The 18,204-nt window shown below is 62.0% G+C and overlaps 1 protein-coding gene across 2 annotated transcripts; it reads right to left on the bottom strand.

Annotated features, from left to right (window-relative positions):
* Positions 1-295: 295 nt before the first annotated feature.
* On the bottom strand, positions 296-14,157 carry DHX33 (DEAH-box helicase 33). 2 transcript variants are annotated; one of them, XM_080826838.1, is made up of 12 exons: positions 13,871-14,157; positions 11,519-11,679; positions 10,525-10,752; positions 10,190-10,360; positions 7,914-8,099; positions 7,242-7,353; positions 6,060-6,219; positions 5,867-5,955; positions 5,157-5,284; positions 4,594-4,797; positions 3,014-3,100; positions 296-2,166 (listed from the first exon to the last, which is right to left on the bottom strand). In XM_080826838.1, exons 1-12 carry the CDS (start codon positions 14,121-14,123, stop codon positions 1,858-1,860), a joined length of 2,088 nt encoding a protein of 695 aa, XP_080682964.1. In that variant the 5' UTR covers positions 14,124-14,157; the 3' UTR covers positions 296-1,857. The 2 variants fall into 2 exon arrangements, with proteins under 2 accessions (XP_080682964.1, XP_080682965.1); XM_080826839.1 differs by lacking the exon at positions 13,871-14,157 and having other exon boundaries at positions 11,216-11,659.
* Between the last annotated feature and the right edge of the window lie 4,047 nt (positions 14,158-18,204).

The raw sequence follows: 18,204 nt of genomic DNA, 5'->3' as shown, positions 1-18,204 counted from the left end.
TGCCCACCCTGGCCGCCTGCGGGGATGCCCCCCGAGGACGGGCCCTTATCAGGGACCGGATGCTGGTGGCTCGTCCCTTGCGGTGGCTCCGCGCTGCCCTGCCGGCCGGCCTCCAGGGAGGGCATCTCCCTCCACAAAGCTGCTCGTGGGACGTGGTGATTCATCCCGAGTGGGCCCAGGCCGGAGAAGAGGCGGCTGGCCTTGGAGGTCTCTCACGGACCACGATGCGACGTCACCACGAAACGTGGAACTTTTAAGAAAGTTTCTTAAGAGAAAGAACAATGTCCGCCGCAGATCGATGTAAGCAGCACTTTATTTCCTTGTGGTGATTCGTGGTCAGAACGGGGTTTCCAACCTGCTTCACTCCCTGAGCAGCTAGGTTAAAAATGAACTTTTTCAAAAGTCCAGTAAAAAAAACTACTGTAGCAAAACTCTGCCAGAATGTCACAGCAAGTAACTTCTTTCTGTAGAGAAACGTGAAAGCTGCCGGCAGTTATGGGCCCCGCGCTCCCACTCGGAACGGGCACTGAGCAGGACACGCGCTGCCCTTACCCAAGGAAGCCCAGAGAACGTGCCGGCACGCCATCACTCACTCCCCACTCTTACCAGCACGATTCCCATTTTATTAAAAATACAATGTATTCTTTTCCAGTCTGGTTGAACATCCTAGGCCTCTATTAAGAAAAGAGAAAAATACACTTAAAAATTTTTCTGAAAAACTCATCATAAAGTCAGCAACTGTAAACAATGAGGTGGTCTGCGGGAGAGTCAGCTGAAAGTCTCAGAATGCAGGACGATGGGTATCTGGGACCCCGCGGCCCTGGCCAGCCGCTGGGGTGCTCCGGTCACATGCGGCGCAGCAGTGGGGACAGACCGCGGGGGGACGCTGGGGAGGCCGAGCCCGCGCCCCGGAGCAGAGACCGCCCGCAGTCCCTGCGCAGGGTCAGGCAGTGCGGCCCCCTGCCTCGGAACCGCATGGTCCACTTGGTAAGGAATGACGGAGTCACTGTACACTGGTGTTCTGACCACAAAGCCCAACACAAACGCTCAATCAGCTTCTCTTACGGCAAACGCTCTAGAAAAGCTGACTTGCATCTGGTGATTAAATAGCGAAGAACCACCTTTGGTGTCTCTCCCCTTCCCAGAACAGGAGGCTGGGAAAAGACTGGAGACTCTGGGACTCCCACACACCTGCAAACTGCGGCCCAAGGTGGGGGCCGGCTCACCAGAAAGCCGGGCTGTGTCCTCCTGTCCCCACGAAGAAGGAAGCACAGAGACGACAAATGAGATGCGAGAGCACAAGCCCAGGGGCAGCAGACGGGACCCCAGGGGCGGCCGGGTCCTCACGGGCCCTCCCCCTCCAGCCGCCCCGACAGCTCTCTGCCCAGGCCCCACCGGGACAGACTCAGCCAGTCCTCGCACCCGCAGGGTCACATGTGCCCAGCTGGGGAGAACAGCGGCCAGCGGCCATGCTCGACGGTCCCCTTGTGCTTGGAGGTGGCGAGGAGGAGGCTGGCACCCTGGGGTGTGCGGTTCAGGAGGGAGGAGACGACAGCACGTCCCTCCTCAAACTTCTAGACCTTAGGACACATCCAGGGACAGCTGAGCTCTGTGACCCCGGAGTCCACTCCCGGGAAACCCCGCCCCATCACAAGGACTTGGGGAGTCTCACGTTAGAGAGCGGCACACGGGGCGGGACAGCCTGCGTGTCCCAGTCAGGCACCCGCCGAAACCGCCTGAGCCGGACCCTGCAAGGGCCATCCCTGCGCCCCCACGCGGCAGGCGGGGAACCCTGCTGGGACCGGGCTCTGCGCTCTGGGCTGGGGGTCGGGCGCTCCGCAGTCAGGGGCAGTGGGCTCAGTCGCGGGCGGCCCGCAGCTTCCTTCGGAAGTAGTCAGGGGCGGCCTCATGCAGCCAGTCGGCGTCCACGACGCACACGTCGCGCATGTAGCAGCGGCTGGTGTGCAGCAGCTCCGTGTACACGACGCAGGCCGGCCGGCAGTGGAAAAGCACGGACGAGGGGTGGATGGCCACCGGCTGCCGGCTGTCCGTGGTGACGTACGTGCCGTCGGGCTGCAGCTCGGCTGTGCTCATGAACAGGCTGTGTGCCAGGCAACGGCGGACGCTCTCCCCGTCCCCGCGGGAGGACAGCATCGGCATGGACATCTGCGGCGGGAGAAGTGGGTGCCAGACACCAGCCCCGGTCAGGCTCAGACGCAGCACCAGCCCGGCCCAGCCGGCACTGCTGCTGCAGGAGGCTGTTGGTGGGGCCTCAGGGGCACAGATGCCCCCGGGCCGCCAAGGCTCAGGCCGCGGAGGGGGATGGATGGCCAGCCGCGGCCCTCAGGGAAGGGCCTTTCCCACACTCCCACTGTGGCCAAATTACCCTTCCTGTTCTGGAGCGCCCCTCCAGCAAGCACCTCCCCTGTCCGCCTCCCGCAGTCGTCCCCCCAGCACCAGTTCCAGAAGATCCCGCCCCTCAGGGGCACCCCCGGGGGGCACCGGCCAAGCAGGCTGCTGGTGGACACCGCCTAGCCCCGCCGCCTGACCATTGTGTGTGGCTCCCCTGAGGGGAGTGGCCTGGGACAGCAATCACCGCAGAGGCAGAAGGTGGGAAGCGGGAGGGGCACGCACAGAGAGGCCAGAGAGGACCCGCCCCCATCTGTGACCTGTCCCTGTGGGGTTCAACCATTTCCTGTCCACAGCCTCCCACAGAACCCCCTCTCCCCACTTCTCCCTTTAAGACGCCTCCAGGGGTTTTGGTTTCTGCGATCTGCTGATCCCCGCCTGAGGGGGACCCTCTTCATCTCAGCCGTCACCACCTCCGGGGAGCCCCCCAGTCCTGCCACTAACTGCTGGTCTCTCGTTCCACTGGCTGCGGTTCGGAACAAACTACGCAGGTATGTAGGCTCCAGTCTCAGCGACCGTCAGGCGAGCCTGGAACCCGACAGCGGAGAGGCGAGGACTTCGGATGAGGGGCGCGGGGGTGCTCCCCGACACGCAGGACAGGTACCTTCAAGCAGATGTCCCTCAGCTGTGCTCGGACCTCAGCTACCAGCGCCATGTTCTTGCTGTTGACGAAGTTCTCTCTGCACCAGTCCTGAGCGGGGAGAGAAGGGTCAGCAGCCCCGTCACTCGCGCAGAGGAAAGAAGAAAGAGAACTTTGAGAACTGAATTTGGAAAGAAGACGTCAGTCGCCAAAGATAAAGAGAGGAAAACAGCTTTCTGTCAGAAAGCACGAACTGTAAGGGGACACAGACGCAAATTCCCTCACGTCCCGGATTCATTAGCCCAGAATGCACTTAAAAAACTCCTACGTGTCGACGAGACAGTGACCAACAAGACGGCAGGACAGAGGACGAGGATGCGAACAGCCGCCCCGCAGACACGGGCTTCGAGCGTCCCGTGCAGGTCGGCGGGAGCCCGGGCTCCGGGGCGCTCCCGGACGGCAGCTCGAACTAGCTGAGGGGGGCACTGACTCGGCAACAACGCAGCCTCCGAGCGAGTGAGCCGGCGGGAGCGGGAACCGGCCCCAGCTGGGGCGGCCGGGAAGCCGCCGCGCACCGGGCCAGAGTCTGGCACGCGGTGCCCCACGCGGGAGGCGCCGCCCGCCCGCAGACCGCGCTTTCGCCGGGCGCCAGCATCCCGTTTCCTCAAACATTAGCCGAGGTGAACGAAGCAGGACGCTGGCAGCCACCACAGCCGAGCGCTGGCTTTTTTCCTTCTGAGACCCGACCGCACGACGCAGAGTTGAGGCGCACATGCCGGGCGGGTTTCACGGACACGAGGGACCACGGGGTATCCGTGACGCCCACGTCACGCCATCTCACTTGTCGCGAACACCTATGTGAGTACTTGTTTCCACTGACCTCACAAAGCACAACCGCATTTTCGCTTTTATGGGAAAGGGGGGAAAGCAAAAGCAGCGCTCGGCGTGTTCTGTTCTGCAGCGAGCGCCGCAGAGGGGCCCACTCGCCCCCGGCCCGGCGCGGCGCGGACGCCTGAGATGCGCCGATCCCCAGGAGGTGCGCAGACCCCCGGAGCCGCGCCGGGCGCCCCGGCCTCGAGCCGCCACAGGAGCTGCTGGGCTCCAGCTGCATTTATCTCGCGCACCTGTCAGCAGCAGGGACCTCAGCGCGGTCTAAGGCAGGCCGCTTTCTGGGTCTCGGGAGCACGGAAAGACATCTCCGCGCAAATTAACGAGCACGGCTGCTTCCCCGTCCGCCGCTCTGGCTTGCGGGAGGGCTCACAGATGGCTCTGCCTTCAGACAGCGGGGGTCTAGAATGCTGTTCCCATTCGGGTCTGAGGAACCGAAATACCCTCCAGGCGAACGCTACTGGGTAGACAGGCCGGGCAGGGGGGGAAAAGCTCATTTGTAGCAGAGAAGCCGGGCCACCCCACGCACAGGGCCCCTGCCCGGTGAGGACGAGCGGGACACGGGCGGGGCGGAGGCCAGCGTTGCGCGTCTCCCCGGTGAGGCCTGTGCACACCGACCAGTGGCTCGGGATGTTCCGCCGGCCGGGCAGGCGAGCGCCAAGCTCATGCATGTGGGAGGAGGCACCGTGGGAGAGAAAGCCCCGACTGAGACCGACCTTACTTCCGCCCAGGTTCTTGAAGGCCCGGTAGATGTTGAGCAGCGTGATGTGGTCCCCCTCGCTGGACATGAACTTCCTACGGACGGCCTGCACCTCGTCCCGCCGGGAGGGAGGGTCGTACAGAACGCTGTCCACCGACAGGAGGGAAACGATGGTCAGGATCTCCTCGGTGCAGTGGAACTTGGGGGACAGGAGGAGGGTCTGCAAACAGGAATTACAACGGTGCGCCCTGAGACTGCCCCCTGCTGAGCACAGTCCGTCCGCGCTGCCCGTGCGGCCGCCCCGCTGCGGCCTCGGAGGCCAGGTGCGTCTCCAGCCACCACTGCCCGCTCCCTGGAACCCGACGGCCCGCCCGCAGGCTCCCACAGTCCTCGGGGAGGGCTCCTGACTCAGCGTGGCTCTGACTCCTACACCCAATACCAGCACACGTCAGACGCAAACCAGGGCCACAGCTGCTCCGAGGCAACAGCGAAGGGGGAAGTCGGGGCACCGGTGGCACAGGTGACCGCCACACGAGCCGTGTCGGAGAGAAGGGGCACTGAGCGGAGGTGGTGACTTACTTTGGCGAATTTGGGGTCTAAAGGGAAAGCGGCCATCTTTCTCCCCACCGGAGTCAGGGTGAGCTGGCCGTCCTTCTGTTCGAGAGCACCTAACAGGTCCAGCTGGGCAACTGCGGCCTGAACATGATCTGCAGGAAAGCCAGGAGAGGAGGACGAAGCTGCAGCCACTCTCCTTCGGGTGCTGAGGGCCCGACATCCAACCCCGGTCCTTGGGGCGCGGCGGCCGGGGACACTCCCGTCTTCAGCTCCATCCACAGCAACGTCCTATGACCCTGCTGCGTCACACGCACGAAACCCGCGCACACCCACACTCGTGGCGCCACCGGGACCCGCATCGCCAGAAACAGAGACACACGGCAGTGGAACAGAGGCCGTGCGAGGCCCAGCTAAAAAACATTTACTACTGTCCCCTTCATACACGCTGCATTTCCAACCCCAGCCACACGTCACCTGCTGAAGGATAAAGCATTGTTTCTCATGACGTAATACAGAAGAAATGACCCCCGAGGCCCAATGGGAAGTGACGGCTCCAGCCCAGGGGCACTATGGGCACAGAATCCCCCCTGGAGGTCCTCGGGCCCCCCGACAGCCAAGCTTATGCACCAAATGAAACGAAAGAGGTGGCGGCCCCCAGACACGCTTCGGAGAGCCCAGCCGTTCGCGGGTCCCATCCTCCCTCGGCCCTGGCCCTGCACGAAGACCCCGCCTACCCGGAGAGGGCTTGGACATGAAGTCAAAGGTGAGCACGTCGGGGACCTTCATGGCGAGAAGCCGCAGCAGCACGCTGGCCAGGTTACACCTGCGAGGAGCAGACACGCAGCTGCTGCACTGGCTCCGGGTCCCCCGGTCGGGTCCGCGGGGCGGCAGGGGCGGCAGGGGCGGCAGGGCTGCGGGGGCGCCCACCTCTGGATCTCCGGCACGGTCATCTTCTCAAACTTCTCAAACTCGTCCTCCGTGTAGAGCCGGTAGCAGACGCCACTGCCCTCCCTGCCAGCCCGGCCCGTGCGCTGCCACGCCTGAGCCTTGGACACACGCTGCACAGCGAGCACCTCCAGGCCACTGTCTGCAGGGAGAACGGCCCGCGTGAGGCCTCGCCCCACAAAGGATCAAACGGGTTCACCTGCGTGGGCACAAAGCAGCGCTCCTCAGAACCCCAGTGATCCGTCCCGCAGCACGGGAGTCTGGGAACCCCGAGGCCATGTGGGAAAGCACAGAACCGGCGCGCTCCACACTGAAACCACGGGGTATGAATCTTCAGAAAGTCAGAAAGCCCGCATGCCCGGGGCCACAGGTCCCCGCCGAGACCACAGGGCCAGAGCTGCGCCGGTCTGCTGGGGACCGAGAGTCTCCCAGGCCGCCAGGCTTTTCAGTGCCCAAACCCCATCTCCAGGAAACTAGGGTAGCTGGCCAGCGGTCACTGCCTCGGAAAGGAGACGTCAGGGGCCCGGCCTGCATGGCCCTCCCGGCTCCACTGTCAGAGGGATCTCGAGGTGGTGTGATGGAGTCACGCCCAGGAGTCGCGTGGGTCCTGGATAAAGGTGTGCTCTGCGCCAGGCCCGAGGGGCAAGTCCTTCCACACGCTACCTCCGAGTCCACACCCTCGGACGCTTGGTGGTGCGCTGTCCTCAGACGTCCCCACTGCCTCTGATCCTCCGTAGCACCAAGCCGGGCAGAAAACAGACGGGAGGACCAGCGCATCCAGCAAGCTCCCAGCGCACACCCTCAGGGACAGCGGGCACTCACCCTAGCCTGGGTGGTCTCCTTCCTGGGACGCCTGGAGCTCGAACGTCCATTCCAACAAAGCTCCCGCCCTGTGTCGGGGGTCCCTGGCCACACAGCCCCCTCACCCAGCTGCTCAGGAGTCTCAGGCCAGGCCCCGCCCATCCTCAAGCTGGTGAAGCCTGGGCCCCCGTCCTGCCCCACCTGGCCCAGGGCTCCCGCTGCCGGCCCCCTTCCCGGACCTGACTGCTTTCGGCCCGTGTCACCTGCGGGGCCGGTGCCACCCTGGTCACAGCGAGTCTGAGCAGGAAGTGCTTGCTGGGAGAGGCTGTGGGGAAAAGAAGGGTTCGTGGGCATCATTCTCACCAGGATTATACGTCTTTGCTTTAACCATGCCCGTGTCGACCACGTGTTTTATTCCCGTGATGGTTATGGAGGTCTCAGCGATGTTGGTTGAAAGGATCACTTTGCGACAGCCCTGCAGGGAGGAAAAAACCAGAAAGTGACACACACACGACTCCAAAGTTTCACAGCACAGTGCCCACCGGTAGCTCCCACAACCTGCGCGCGCTCCGGGAATGAGGATCTTCACGCTGAACGGAGAGGTTCCCATCCTTAAGGCTTATTTGAGAGCATGAGATGCAGGGGAACGGGCAGGCGTGGCTAGATCCCCGGCCCCACCGGCCACTGCCCGAGCACCGTCTCTCCGCTTCTCGGGGCCTCCGTGTCGACACGACCGGACCGCCCCACGCTGCCAGCTCAGCAGAGGGCGGCCAGCGCTTGCGATACTCGGTGCGGCTGGCGCAGGCAGCGGGTCGATGTCGGACTGGGGAGAGCCCCTCGTGCGCCAGTCACCTACCGCCTGTGCCCACCCCACCCACCGCGGTCTCCCCACTCCCCCGTGCTCACCAGGCCCGGGAGCCCCGTCTGGCCTGGGTCTTCCAGTCCCGCGGCTTGGCGGCTCACACATCTGGTACCTGAGCACCCCGCCCCACAGGTGCCCGGGGACGGGGCCACACAGGCCGGGTGCGCGCTCACCTTCGGGGCCGCCTGGAAGACGCGGAGCTGCTGGGCGTAGGGCAGGGAGGCGTACAGAGGAAGGACCAGCATGGGGGGGCAGCCGTCCGGGAGGTGCTTCGCGATGTCTCGGCAGGTCTTGCTCATGGCTTCGATCTCCTCCTGCCCCGTGAGGAACACCAGGATGTCCTGGGAAGGAGGCGCCTCCTGCAGGAGGGGAAGCACGGCCTCAGGAGGTGCCTGCAGAGCGCGGGCTGCGGCAACAGAGAGCGGTCACGAGTGAGCTTCCCGGAGGGGTTTTCTTCGCTGTGGAGAGGTGCGTGGCCCACACTCGGTGTGTCCCCGGGGAGCACGCCCTCGCCGAAGGCGCCTGGAGCGGTCCCCAGAGTGAGCTATGCTTAAAACCAGTCCCGCATCTAGTGTATCTGTGGCCCACGCGGGCCTGTTCCTCCCTCTACGTACAGGGAGGCGGTACAGCCAGAGCAAGACGCCGCGGCAGAAGAAAAAGCCTGGACCCGTGTTGAGAGACGAGCGACGAGCGACGGGGGATGAGAGACGGGGGACGGAGGACTGGGCCGAGGGTGCTCCGGCCTGGGTGAGGTCTGAAGGGTCTCTGGGGACAAGACCCGGCCCCGCTCCCTGGAGAAGACAGGAAGGCCCGGGACTCGGCCGTGAGGCAGGGATGGGTCACGGGAGGGGGGAAACCCGACAGCCTGCCCTCCTCTAGCCGGCCGGGCAGGAGGCCAGAATGGACTTCAACCCGGAGGCATGGGACCCGTCCAGAAGGCGGTGCCAAGGCTCGGGAGCTGCCCGCCCTGTGGAAAGGCAGCACAAGGCGCTCCGGGGGAAAGCGGACGGCATGCCAACGCAGGAAAGATACTGACGACAGGCAGACAGACCGTAGATGCTGGAACACCTGAGAGGAAGCGAGCCACGGGGACGCAGAAAACCAGTAGAACTAAGTCGCATAAGGAAGGAGGCATCAGGACAGGCCCTGCTGGCAACGGGTCGTGACGCTGTAATGCCCCCCACTGGCCTGAAAACCATGAGACGCGTCTATGCTGAGAGGCTGGGGGAGCAGGAGGCCAGGGAGGCTAAGGGTGTAGCCTCATCTGCCTGGGGGGAACCAGCAGCGCGGAGACCCGCAGTGCGGGTGGGTACTGTCGGAAACACCAAATCCAGAGCAAACAGCTAAGAGAGCCACCAGGTCCCCCGAAACAATGGGATCTGGACCGGGTAAGTAAAAGCAGCTGCTGGGTGATTTGTTTTTTTAAGACCGACTGACTGATTTGAGAGGGACAGAGAGAAGGTGTGTGCACAGCGGCACGCAGCAGAGAGTGAGGCAGAGGGAGAGCATCTCAAGCAGACTCCCAGCTAAGAGGAACCCGCCCCCTCCAGGGGGCGGAGCTCCTGACCCCGAGATCACGACCTGAGCGGACATCAAGATCCGGAGGCCTCGGGGGACCAGCCACCCACGCACCCCAGCTTCTGGTTCTTATGACCCTCTTAGAACTACTGCCCTTTTCAACTCTACACATTCACCTCTCAGATTAAAACAAAAATTGTTTTTAAAAGATTTGCCTCTGGATTCTTTCAGAAAGTTAACGGGAAGGTACGAACAGTCAATTTTATGAAGGAAACCAAAACGAGGGAATTTAATCATTCAAACTTAAGTAAATGTTTAACAAAAGAAGAAGATTTTGGGCGCCTGGGTGGCTCAGTGGGTTAAAGCCTCTGCCTTCGGCTCAGGTCATGATCTCAGGATCCTGGGATCGAGCCCCGCGTCGGGCTCTCTGCTCAGCGGGGAGCCTGCTTCCCCCCCTCTCTCTCTACCTGCCTCTCTGCCTACTTGTGATCTTTGTCTGTCAAATAAATAAATAAAATCTTTAAAAAAAAAAAAAGGAGAAGATTTTGAAATGCTTCTGTAATTCAGTTTTTCTGAAGTGAAGAGTTCTAAACGACCACCCTTACTGGGTGGACAGCAGCTTCTCCCACAGCGAGGCCATAGCGGCCCACAGGCCTTCCTTGGGGGGCAGCGCTGCGGGCACCCCACCTGCAGTCCACTCTGACCGAGCCGTCTCCCGGCTCCGCCGGGGCACGAGGCCGATCAGAGCCCAGTGGTTTTCCCCTTTAGAGCGGATGCGAGACGCTGCAAGAAAGCACCAGCGGGACACGGCGACCCTTGGCAAGGGCCCAGCTCCCAGGGTGCCCCGGGCAGCAGTGTTTCCTCTCGCGGGGAGCGCGGCCCCGACGGCGAGCTGAGCCCCACCTACGCGGGCGCGCGGGGCACGCTGTACCTGGTGGATCTGGAAGACGGAGACGAGCGCAGCGTGCAGGTAATCCTGCTGCGGCTGTTTGGCGTAGAGCACCTGGATGGGATGCTGCCGACCCTCCAGGTAGAGCACGGGTGCCCCGTCGAAGTACTGCGAGAACAGGTCCACGTCCATGGTGGCGGACATGATGACCACCTGCGCATGGGAGGGAAGAGCGCGAGGGCCAGGCCATGCCCGCCCCTCCCACACCCGCCCCTCCCCACCCCGAGCCGTGCACCGCTGGTGACCGACCCCTGTCTGAAGCAGGGCCAGCAGCCGGCCGGGAACACAGGCATCTCCCGGACGCAACCCACACCTACTTTGAGAGGCAGCTTCCCCAGCTCCTTCCTCCTCTTCTGGGCGGACTTCACCACCCCAAAGAGCACATCGGTGTGGACTGTCCGCTCGTGGGCCTCGTCCAAGACCACACAGCTGTACTGGCGCAGCAGAGAGTCGGAGATCGCTTCTCGCAGAAGCATGCCGTCTGTCAGGAACTTGATCCGGGTGTCTTCTGAGCTGACGTCGTCGAAGCGCACGGTGTAGCCCACCTGTGCGAGGAACCGCAGGCTCAGTGGGCCTGGGCTGAGCAGCCGCTAGGTGCCCGGCACCCCCAGACACGTGTGCCCTCCTGAGGAACGGCCGTGCCCTCGGGCACGGACAGGCAGTGGACGGGTCCCTTTAACTGCAATCATGAGCACCACTAAAACTCGGGGCACTGGGGGCTCAGCTGTTAGCCATCCACCTTCCGCTTAGGTCATGACCCCACGTTCTGGGATGGAGTCCCCCGTCCCACTCCCTGCCCAGCGGGCAGCCTGCTTCTCCCTCTCCCACTCCCCTGCTGTGTTCCCTCTTTTGCTGTCTCTGTCAAATAAATAAAATCTTAAAAAAAAAAAAACCTGAAACTAGACTCTCACCCCAGCTGCTGAGAAACTTAAAGTGAAGCTCCGGACAGACAAGAAAAGGTAAGACGTTTTAAAGCGAAGTGCGCAAACGTGCGCAAAGCTGCCGTACCCACAGGTCTGGGGCTCGATCTCCGCACGCACGTGTAAGCTAAAGAAGTGCTTACGATCTCTCAGACACACAGAGGTTTCACAGGTTACTGAAGCCTCAAGAACACTCGCGGAAAGCAACTAATTCATCCGACTTGCCGACAGACTCTGAACACAAAGCAAACGCACAGACAGGTGACGTCGGAGGAACGAGTGACAGACTCAAGCCTGAGTGAGCCGGGGAAGAGAGCCTCCCGGCATCCCGGAGCCCGGCTCAGAGAAGTGCCATGCGGGCGGGCTGTCAGCAGAGAAGGAGGTGAGGTACCAGCTTCCCGAGCTCAGTTCTCTTCTCGTCGGAGACTCTAGTGGCCAGAGAGATGGCAGCCACTCTGCGTGGCTGGGTCACAGCGATGACGCCCTGGCGGCCAATCCCCCCTTCGTAGAGGTACTGTGGGAGCTGCGTCGTCTTCCCTGAGCCGGTTTCCCCTGAGACAGAAGACAAATCTCACTTACGTGCAAATTAACACAAAGTTCACCAAACTCGAAGTTGATAAAGCCCCAGGAAAATAGGCACTTGGGTGTGCGGCTGGAGCAGTGTCCTCCGAATTGGTCTCAGAAGGCCACATTGTATCAGAAACACCTTTAAAATGTTTATAGCCTCGGGATGCCTGGGTGGCTCAGTTGGTTGAGCGGCTGCCTTCGGCTCAGGTCATGATCCCAGGGTCCTGGGATCGAGTCCCACATCAGGCTCCTTGCTCAGCGGGGAGTCTGCTTCTCCCTCTGCCTCTGCCTGCCTCTCTGTCTGCCTGTGCTCACTCTCTCTGACAAATAAATAAATAAAATCTTAAAAAAAAAAAAAAAAAAAAAAGAATGGCCTTAAAAAAAAAAAAATGTTTATAGCCTCCAGGCACACTTCCGCTTGCAAGAATTGGTTCTGAGGAAATAAAGAGGCACGGACAACCGTAGCTTGCACACGTGCTCTTCAACTTTGTTCCCAGCAGCAAAAAGCTGGAAACAATGTAAATGTTCAATAACAGGTAAGCTGCACAGAAAACCTAAGGAGGGAATGCAACTGTTACAGAAAATGGTTACCTCTCAGAAGAATAAATGAGAGGGTAGTCGGGCCCACCCAAAGCCACGCCCACTCACACGCCCCCACCATCCCCCACCATCCCATTCCAGACTCTGCCCTTTCCTTCTGGCCCCATCCCCGCCCACACCTGCCTGCCTGCCATCACCAGGTCTGCCTGGCAACTCTATGGGATGAGTCAGAGCTCAGACTCTCTCCCTGGGGCTGCATTGGCGGCCTCCGCCTACTCTATCTCTGGTACCTTGTGCGCCTCACTTCCAGCACCAACACCGCAAGCCCTGGAGGGCAGGGAGGTTCTACCTGTCTCTTCCCTGAACTTGAGCATCCAGCATACACAACCCTCGGGGGGCTCCTCTAACTGTCCCCAAGTGGAACAAAGAACTCGGTAAACCTGGGTTTCGTTTCCCTCTGGCTACCACTAAGCTTCTCCGACCTTACAGCCCTACATGCCATGGTGCTTGCACTTCCCACTCTGCTCATCCTCCTAACCCAGCCCAGAATCAAGACTAGGACTGTGATTACTCTGCTGCATTCCTGCTGAATCTACCAGGCAAAACCCCAAATGTGGCTCAATGTCTCCCTGCCCAGCTTTTCTGCTCCTCCACCAGACCCCTGGGCATGGCTAAGCAAAACAGCCCGTCCGTGCAGGTGAAGACAGGAGTCTGTAGTGGGGCCAATGCCCCTGGACGCCAGCACTACCCCCATCCCCCTCTCGCTTCTGCAGCCTGGCAGGGTCCCCCTCTCCCCCAAGGGGCTACCTGAGGCCCCTTGACTGCCGTTCCCAGCAGAGCTCCCGCACCTACTCCACAGAACTCAGGTCGTCACGTGGGCCCTCCCTCTCCCTCCCCCTCCCCTCCAGCCTCCTCCCCCAGCCACACCCGTGCTCCTCTCCGCTAGCCAGCCCTGGGCATCCGGACGTCCTTCCCCCATTCCTGGCCAGCTCCGCATCTGGTCTCTGTTTCCAAGCAACCCCCCGCCCCTCCACGCGCCCCCCGTCTCCACCCTCGCCTCCTTCGCCTCGGCCTCCACCGAGCTCTCCCCTCCGCTCCCTTCCCTCCCTCCTGCAGAAGCCCGCTCTCACCGCCTTCCTCCCCTGCCCCCCTACTCGGTCCGCAACCCGGTGACGACGCGCGCCGACCCCGCCCCGCCGGAGGAGCGCGCAGCGGGAGGCACACTCGGCACACCCCCCCCCAAGTCCAGGGGCCCGTTTTCGGCTCCCGCAGGGGCCCCCCGGCTGCAACTGTGCCCTTCTTCCTGCGACTCCAGCCGTCTGACCCTCGCCCTCCCGGTCTCCCTCCTCCTGCGGGCTCATCCGCTCGGTCCTGCGGACGCTCGTCCCGACTTGCACGCTGGAGACCCCCGCCCCGAAGCCCCAGGCCGCCCCAGAGGCTGCGACCTCGCGTCGGGCCGGCCCATTCCCCCGCCGCAGGCTCGCCCCCGCGCGCACCGCCCTCCCCCGCCGGCCGTCCCCGAGCCCCGGAGTCCCCGGCCCGGCCCTCTGCGGGGCAGGTGGGGGGCGGCCCGCGGGCGGGGGGGCGGCTCGGGGGCGCGGCGGGGCTCCTCCCCCGAGCCCCTCGGGCCCCTCACCGATGAGGACGGCGCTGTCCAGGGCCCGGAGCTGGGCCAGCAGCGGCCCCCGCGCCGCGAAGATGGGCAGGCTCCGGCGCTGCCGCTCCACCGCCTCGGGGTAGACGCCGGCCGCCGGCTGCGCCAGGGCCGGCTGCGGCCTCCGCCGCCCGCCGCCGCCGCCCGCGCTCAGCAGCATCAGCACGCGCCCCCCGGGGGGCCCGCAGCCCGGCCGGAACCTCTTGGCCGGCGGGAAGCCCGCCTCCTCCGGCATGTCTGGCGGCGCCGCGACGGGACGTCCGGCCCCGGCGGCGCGCGGCAGGCGCGTGCGGCCCCTTCCCGCCCTGCGCCGCGGCGCGCACCGATGACGTCACGGCCGCCGCCGCCGGCCTCCGCGAAGGACTACGACCCCCGGCATGCACTGGGGCGGGCGGCGGCGAGCGCGAGGCGGGGCCGGAAGAGGCTCGGCCCAGGGGCGAGCGGGGCAGGCCCGGAGCTAGCGCGGCCGCGGGTGGAGGCGGCGCCGGGGGGCTGCGCCGGGGTCTGCCCTCGCCCGCGATGGGCGGGGCGGCCGGGGTCGGGTCCGTCTGCGCGGGGCTCGGAAGCCGGCTCCGGCCGAGACAGTTACCGGCCGGTGAGCCCCGCGGGACGCCCCGCGGCCGGTGTGGCCGTCGGCCTGGCGCCGGTTGCCCGCGTGTGTCTCGGGGGTTTAGGGATAAAGGAAGTTCCCGAAGGAATTTGTACACGTTCAAGCGCTTCGGGTTCCGGGGCTGGGCTGGGGTTGCCCCGTGCCCTCAGCAGGGTGTCAGCACCGCGGAGCCCGAGGGACGGTCACTCCGCCCGCTCCGAGGACTCCTGCCCGTGCTGCGCGAGTCCGGCGGTTCGCTTCTGCCCTTGCCTCCCGCGTCACCTGACCCCCGTGCCCGCGCGCGCTGCATCGCGACCCGAGCCCGAGGACCGGCCTCCGGCACCCGGAAAGTCACCGACGGCTCCACGTCGCAGCCCTGGTCAGGGCTGCTGGCGGCCACCTGCTGTAGGGCAGGGGACGGTCTTGTAGCCTGGGCTGCTGACAACCCAGTGTTCCCAGGACGGGGTCTGCCTGAGTGGCCAGCAGAGACAGGGGTGCAGTGGCCGGCGGCGACGGTGGTTCTGCCCCCCCCCCCCGCCCCGCAGCTCCTTCCCTGCTCCCTCCCAGCTCCCTCCTTCCCAGCACCTTCCTTCTCCCCCGGGCAGAACTCTTCAGTGAGGGTGCCTGGCCCGGGGCACACACCCTCTCAATGAAAAGATTCAAAGCTTCAGCGGGGAAGACAGGATGAAACCAGCATCGTCTCCTTCCAAAGCTCTCCGCAGCTGGTCTGTGGCAGAAACAGTGGCAGGAGATACTTCCAGAGAATTCTTGGCGAGCTTCGATCCCGGGATGCTTCCACTTCCTGAAGAACTTGAGGCGTCCTCTGGAGTCCGGCTCCGGGGACGCATCCTATATGTAAACCTGTTAAAAATCCTTCTCCTTTCCTCCAGGAAAGAGATGATTTTCCTCTAGTTGCTGACAGTGTCATGATCAAGGGTGGTTGTGAATGTGCGTGCTGAGTTCACAGGACCTGCGTGTTGGGAATAAACTGAGAAAATACCCCTTCGAACCCAGAAATATTAACTTAGAAAGGCAGCTCACCCACAAAACAAACAAACAAGAAAAAAAGAGGCAGCCCCAGACTGCCGACACTGAAAGGGAAGGAACTGGTCTGTTCAGGTGGTGGTAACTAAACGACCGCAGGCTGAGGGGCAGCCACCACTCACAAACCGGGAGGCTGGGAAGCACCAGCGTGGCTGCCCTGTGGCTAGTGCCCGCTGCCCGGTCCTCACCTCGAGGAGGGGACCAGGGGATTTCTCTGCAGCGGTTTGATAAGGCGTCCATCTGGTCGTGAGGGCGGCTCCGGAAGGACTTCAGTCCCTCCCCAAGGCCCCACCTCTGAATACCATCATATCAACATAGGAGTTTTGTGGAGACACAAACATTCACATCAGGGCAATACGTAAATGTTTACTCTCAGATTATGGACCTTGTATCTAACAGACCCACATCCGCCCTTTTTCCCCGGGGCGCTTTCCAGACTAACCTCCCAGAGGGAGGCGCACGTATGTGCCCACCGACGGCGACAGTCTGGGAGGGAATGTGAACGAGGAAAGTAGCTTCCGGAGGAACCCATGGCCCATCTCTAGAAGCAGCTGCGAGCCCGTTATGTTTAAGCAGTAGCCGCCAGGCAGGTCTGGCCTCGCCAGATCTTCCCATTTTTTCAAGAAAAGCCCCAAATGAAGATTTTCATGTGAAATCTATCCATTGTAAATGTTGGTCCCAATTTTAACAATGGTGCAGGCAAAGTGGACGGCTGTGCTGCGGCCTCCAGCCCGGTGGAGGGAAGCAATGAAGCCTAAACTCCTGGGGAGGCACCAGCCAGTGTTGTGCACGTGGCCCACCCCCCAGGGGAGGTCCGCAGGCGGTCTCCAGCCCATCCTAAGGTAACTATTCAAAGAACGTTAGGGCCCTTCTTCCAAGAGGGGACTCGTTAGATGCCCTGGGACGCTCGCTGCGCCACGTGCTCTTCCCAGGAGCCCGAGGCCGGGGAGCCGCACACGCACGTGGGCCCCACCCCGCTTTCAGACGCCGCTGAGCTTCAGGCACTTAGCCCCTGTAGAGTTAAGAACACCGGGTAATAGTCTGCCGGCTGGTAAACAAAGTGTCTGTTCAGCACCCGTGTGCCAAGCTCCGTGGGGCAGACGTGCACCTGCACCTGCACATTCTCTCGAGGGTGACGAGACTCACATCCGTGGACTAGCCAGGAGCGGAGCAAGACCATTTGCCATTCGGTGTGAGGGTGCGGCGCAGACTTGAAGCTTGATAGGGATCCAAAGAAAGACGGGGAAGGAGGCCTCAGAGTCAGGAGTCGTTCAGCACCAGGAACGGGCCTGGCTAAGAAGAGGGCTCGGTTCCTGCTAGGGACAAGCTGGGCACGTTGGAATTGGAGGCTAAGACGTCACCGCAGACTTCCGAGCAGAGAAGGGGCTTGTTTTCGTCAAGTTCAACAACGTTAATGCAAACTCAGGAAATGACATGAGCAGCTTTGGGGACGGTCCCACAGCATGGAGAACCCTGCCATGTCGCCACCAGAGCACTCACCTGCTCAAGCCTGGCTGTCGGGGAGATGGAACAGGTCCGGGGTCCCCTCCCCCAATGGCTCGGTGTCCCCTGGTTTCCATGGGCCCCAGATGGAGCGGGGGCTTCGCCGCCACGACCCAGGGCTTGGTGCTCTGCTCCGTGCATGGAGAGACCACATACGAGGTAGGAGAGCCAGCGGGACCCACAGGAGGGACAGAAGGACGGACAGGTGGAAGAGAGACACGAACGGAAATACCTAATTTAGAAAACACACCAAAAACGTGTGGAAATCCTGTCTCCTAGGGAGATGCGAGGCGCACGCCCATTGCTACCTCAGGAACGTCTGCGGGATTTCTCCAACCGCAAACCCTGCCTCCGCGAGGTGTGCTGTCGGTATTACCCGTAGAACCCAGCTCTGTGTGGGGGGAGACTGGGCACAAAATCCTTTCTCGCAATTCTCACCGCAGGAGGAAACAGCCTGGTTCTGTAAGAGTCTGGGTGGAGAGGTGGGGTGGGGAAGGGGCCTCTCCATGTGGCAGGGCACCCCACGGGTGGGGAGATCAGCGGTCGGTGCCCACACTGACCAGGACACAGAAGGGGATCCTTGGAATTCTCATTCTGTAACACCACTGAGCACTCTTAGGCCACAAATGCTGAATCAGTTTCCTGTGTTACCATCATCCATATGGAGGGATGTCCCCTACTTAAAACCAGAGAAACCTGTTTCTAGACCCTAAATAATTTTAAAAAATCCTCCTAATTATTACATCAAAAATTAAGGATGTATTATATGTTGGCTAATTGAACTTAATAAAAATTAAAAAAAATAACAAAACAACAACAAACCTTTCTAATTAAATTCGAGCTTCCTTGAACAGAGACAAGATATGACAAAATTATAGAATTCTGTAAGGATTGTACATTCTCAGGTTGGCATTTCAAGCCTTTTTTTTTTTTTTGCCATTGCTTAGAAAAAAAGCTGTTACAACACCCGTGTTCTACGTTTCTGACCGGCAGCAGGTCCAACATCGGTCGGTCACACACAAGCGGCGGGAAGACGTTCATGTTCACTTTCTCCTTCACCGCACCCCCTGAAGGTCCCCACTTATTCTGAACCGTGTTTGGCTCTCGGAGGGGGATCTCAGTCTGGAAAGGAGCTGCCACTTGCCCACGGTGTGACTGCTGGGGAAGCAGTCCACGCCTC

Source organism: Martes martes (assembly GCF_963455335.1).
Source record: "Martes martes genome assembly, chromosome: 16".
Lineage (NCBI taxonomy): Eukaryota > Metazoa > Chordata > Mammalia > Carnivora > Mustelidae > Martes > Martes martes.
This window is presented reverse-complemented; position numbering and strand designations above follow the sequence as displayed.

What these genes read in the sequence shown, in the direction of transcription:
- DHX33 (XM_080826838.1), bottom strand. Translation starts at nt 14,123, where the DNA reads ATGCCGGAGGAGGCGGGCTTCCCGCCGGCCAAGAGGTTCCGGCCGGGC. An exon ending in GAACTGAGCTCGGGAAGCTG is followed by an intron (nt 10,753 to 11,518) that starts GTACCTCACCTC and finishes TTCCTCGCACAG; the next exon opens with GTGGGCTACACCGTGCGCTT. An exon ending in CCGTCTTCCAGATCCACCAG is followed by an intron (nt 8,100 to 10,189) that starts GTACAGCGTGCC and finishes CCCCTCCTGCAG; the next exon opens with GAGGCGCCTCCTTCCCAGGA.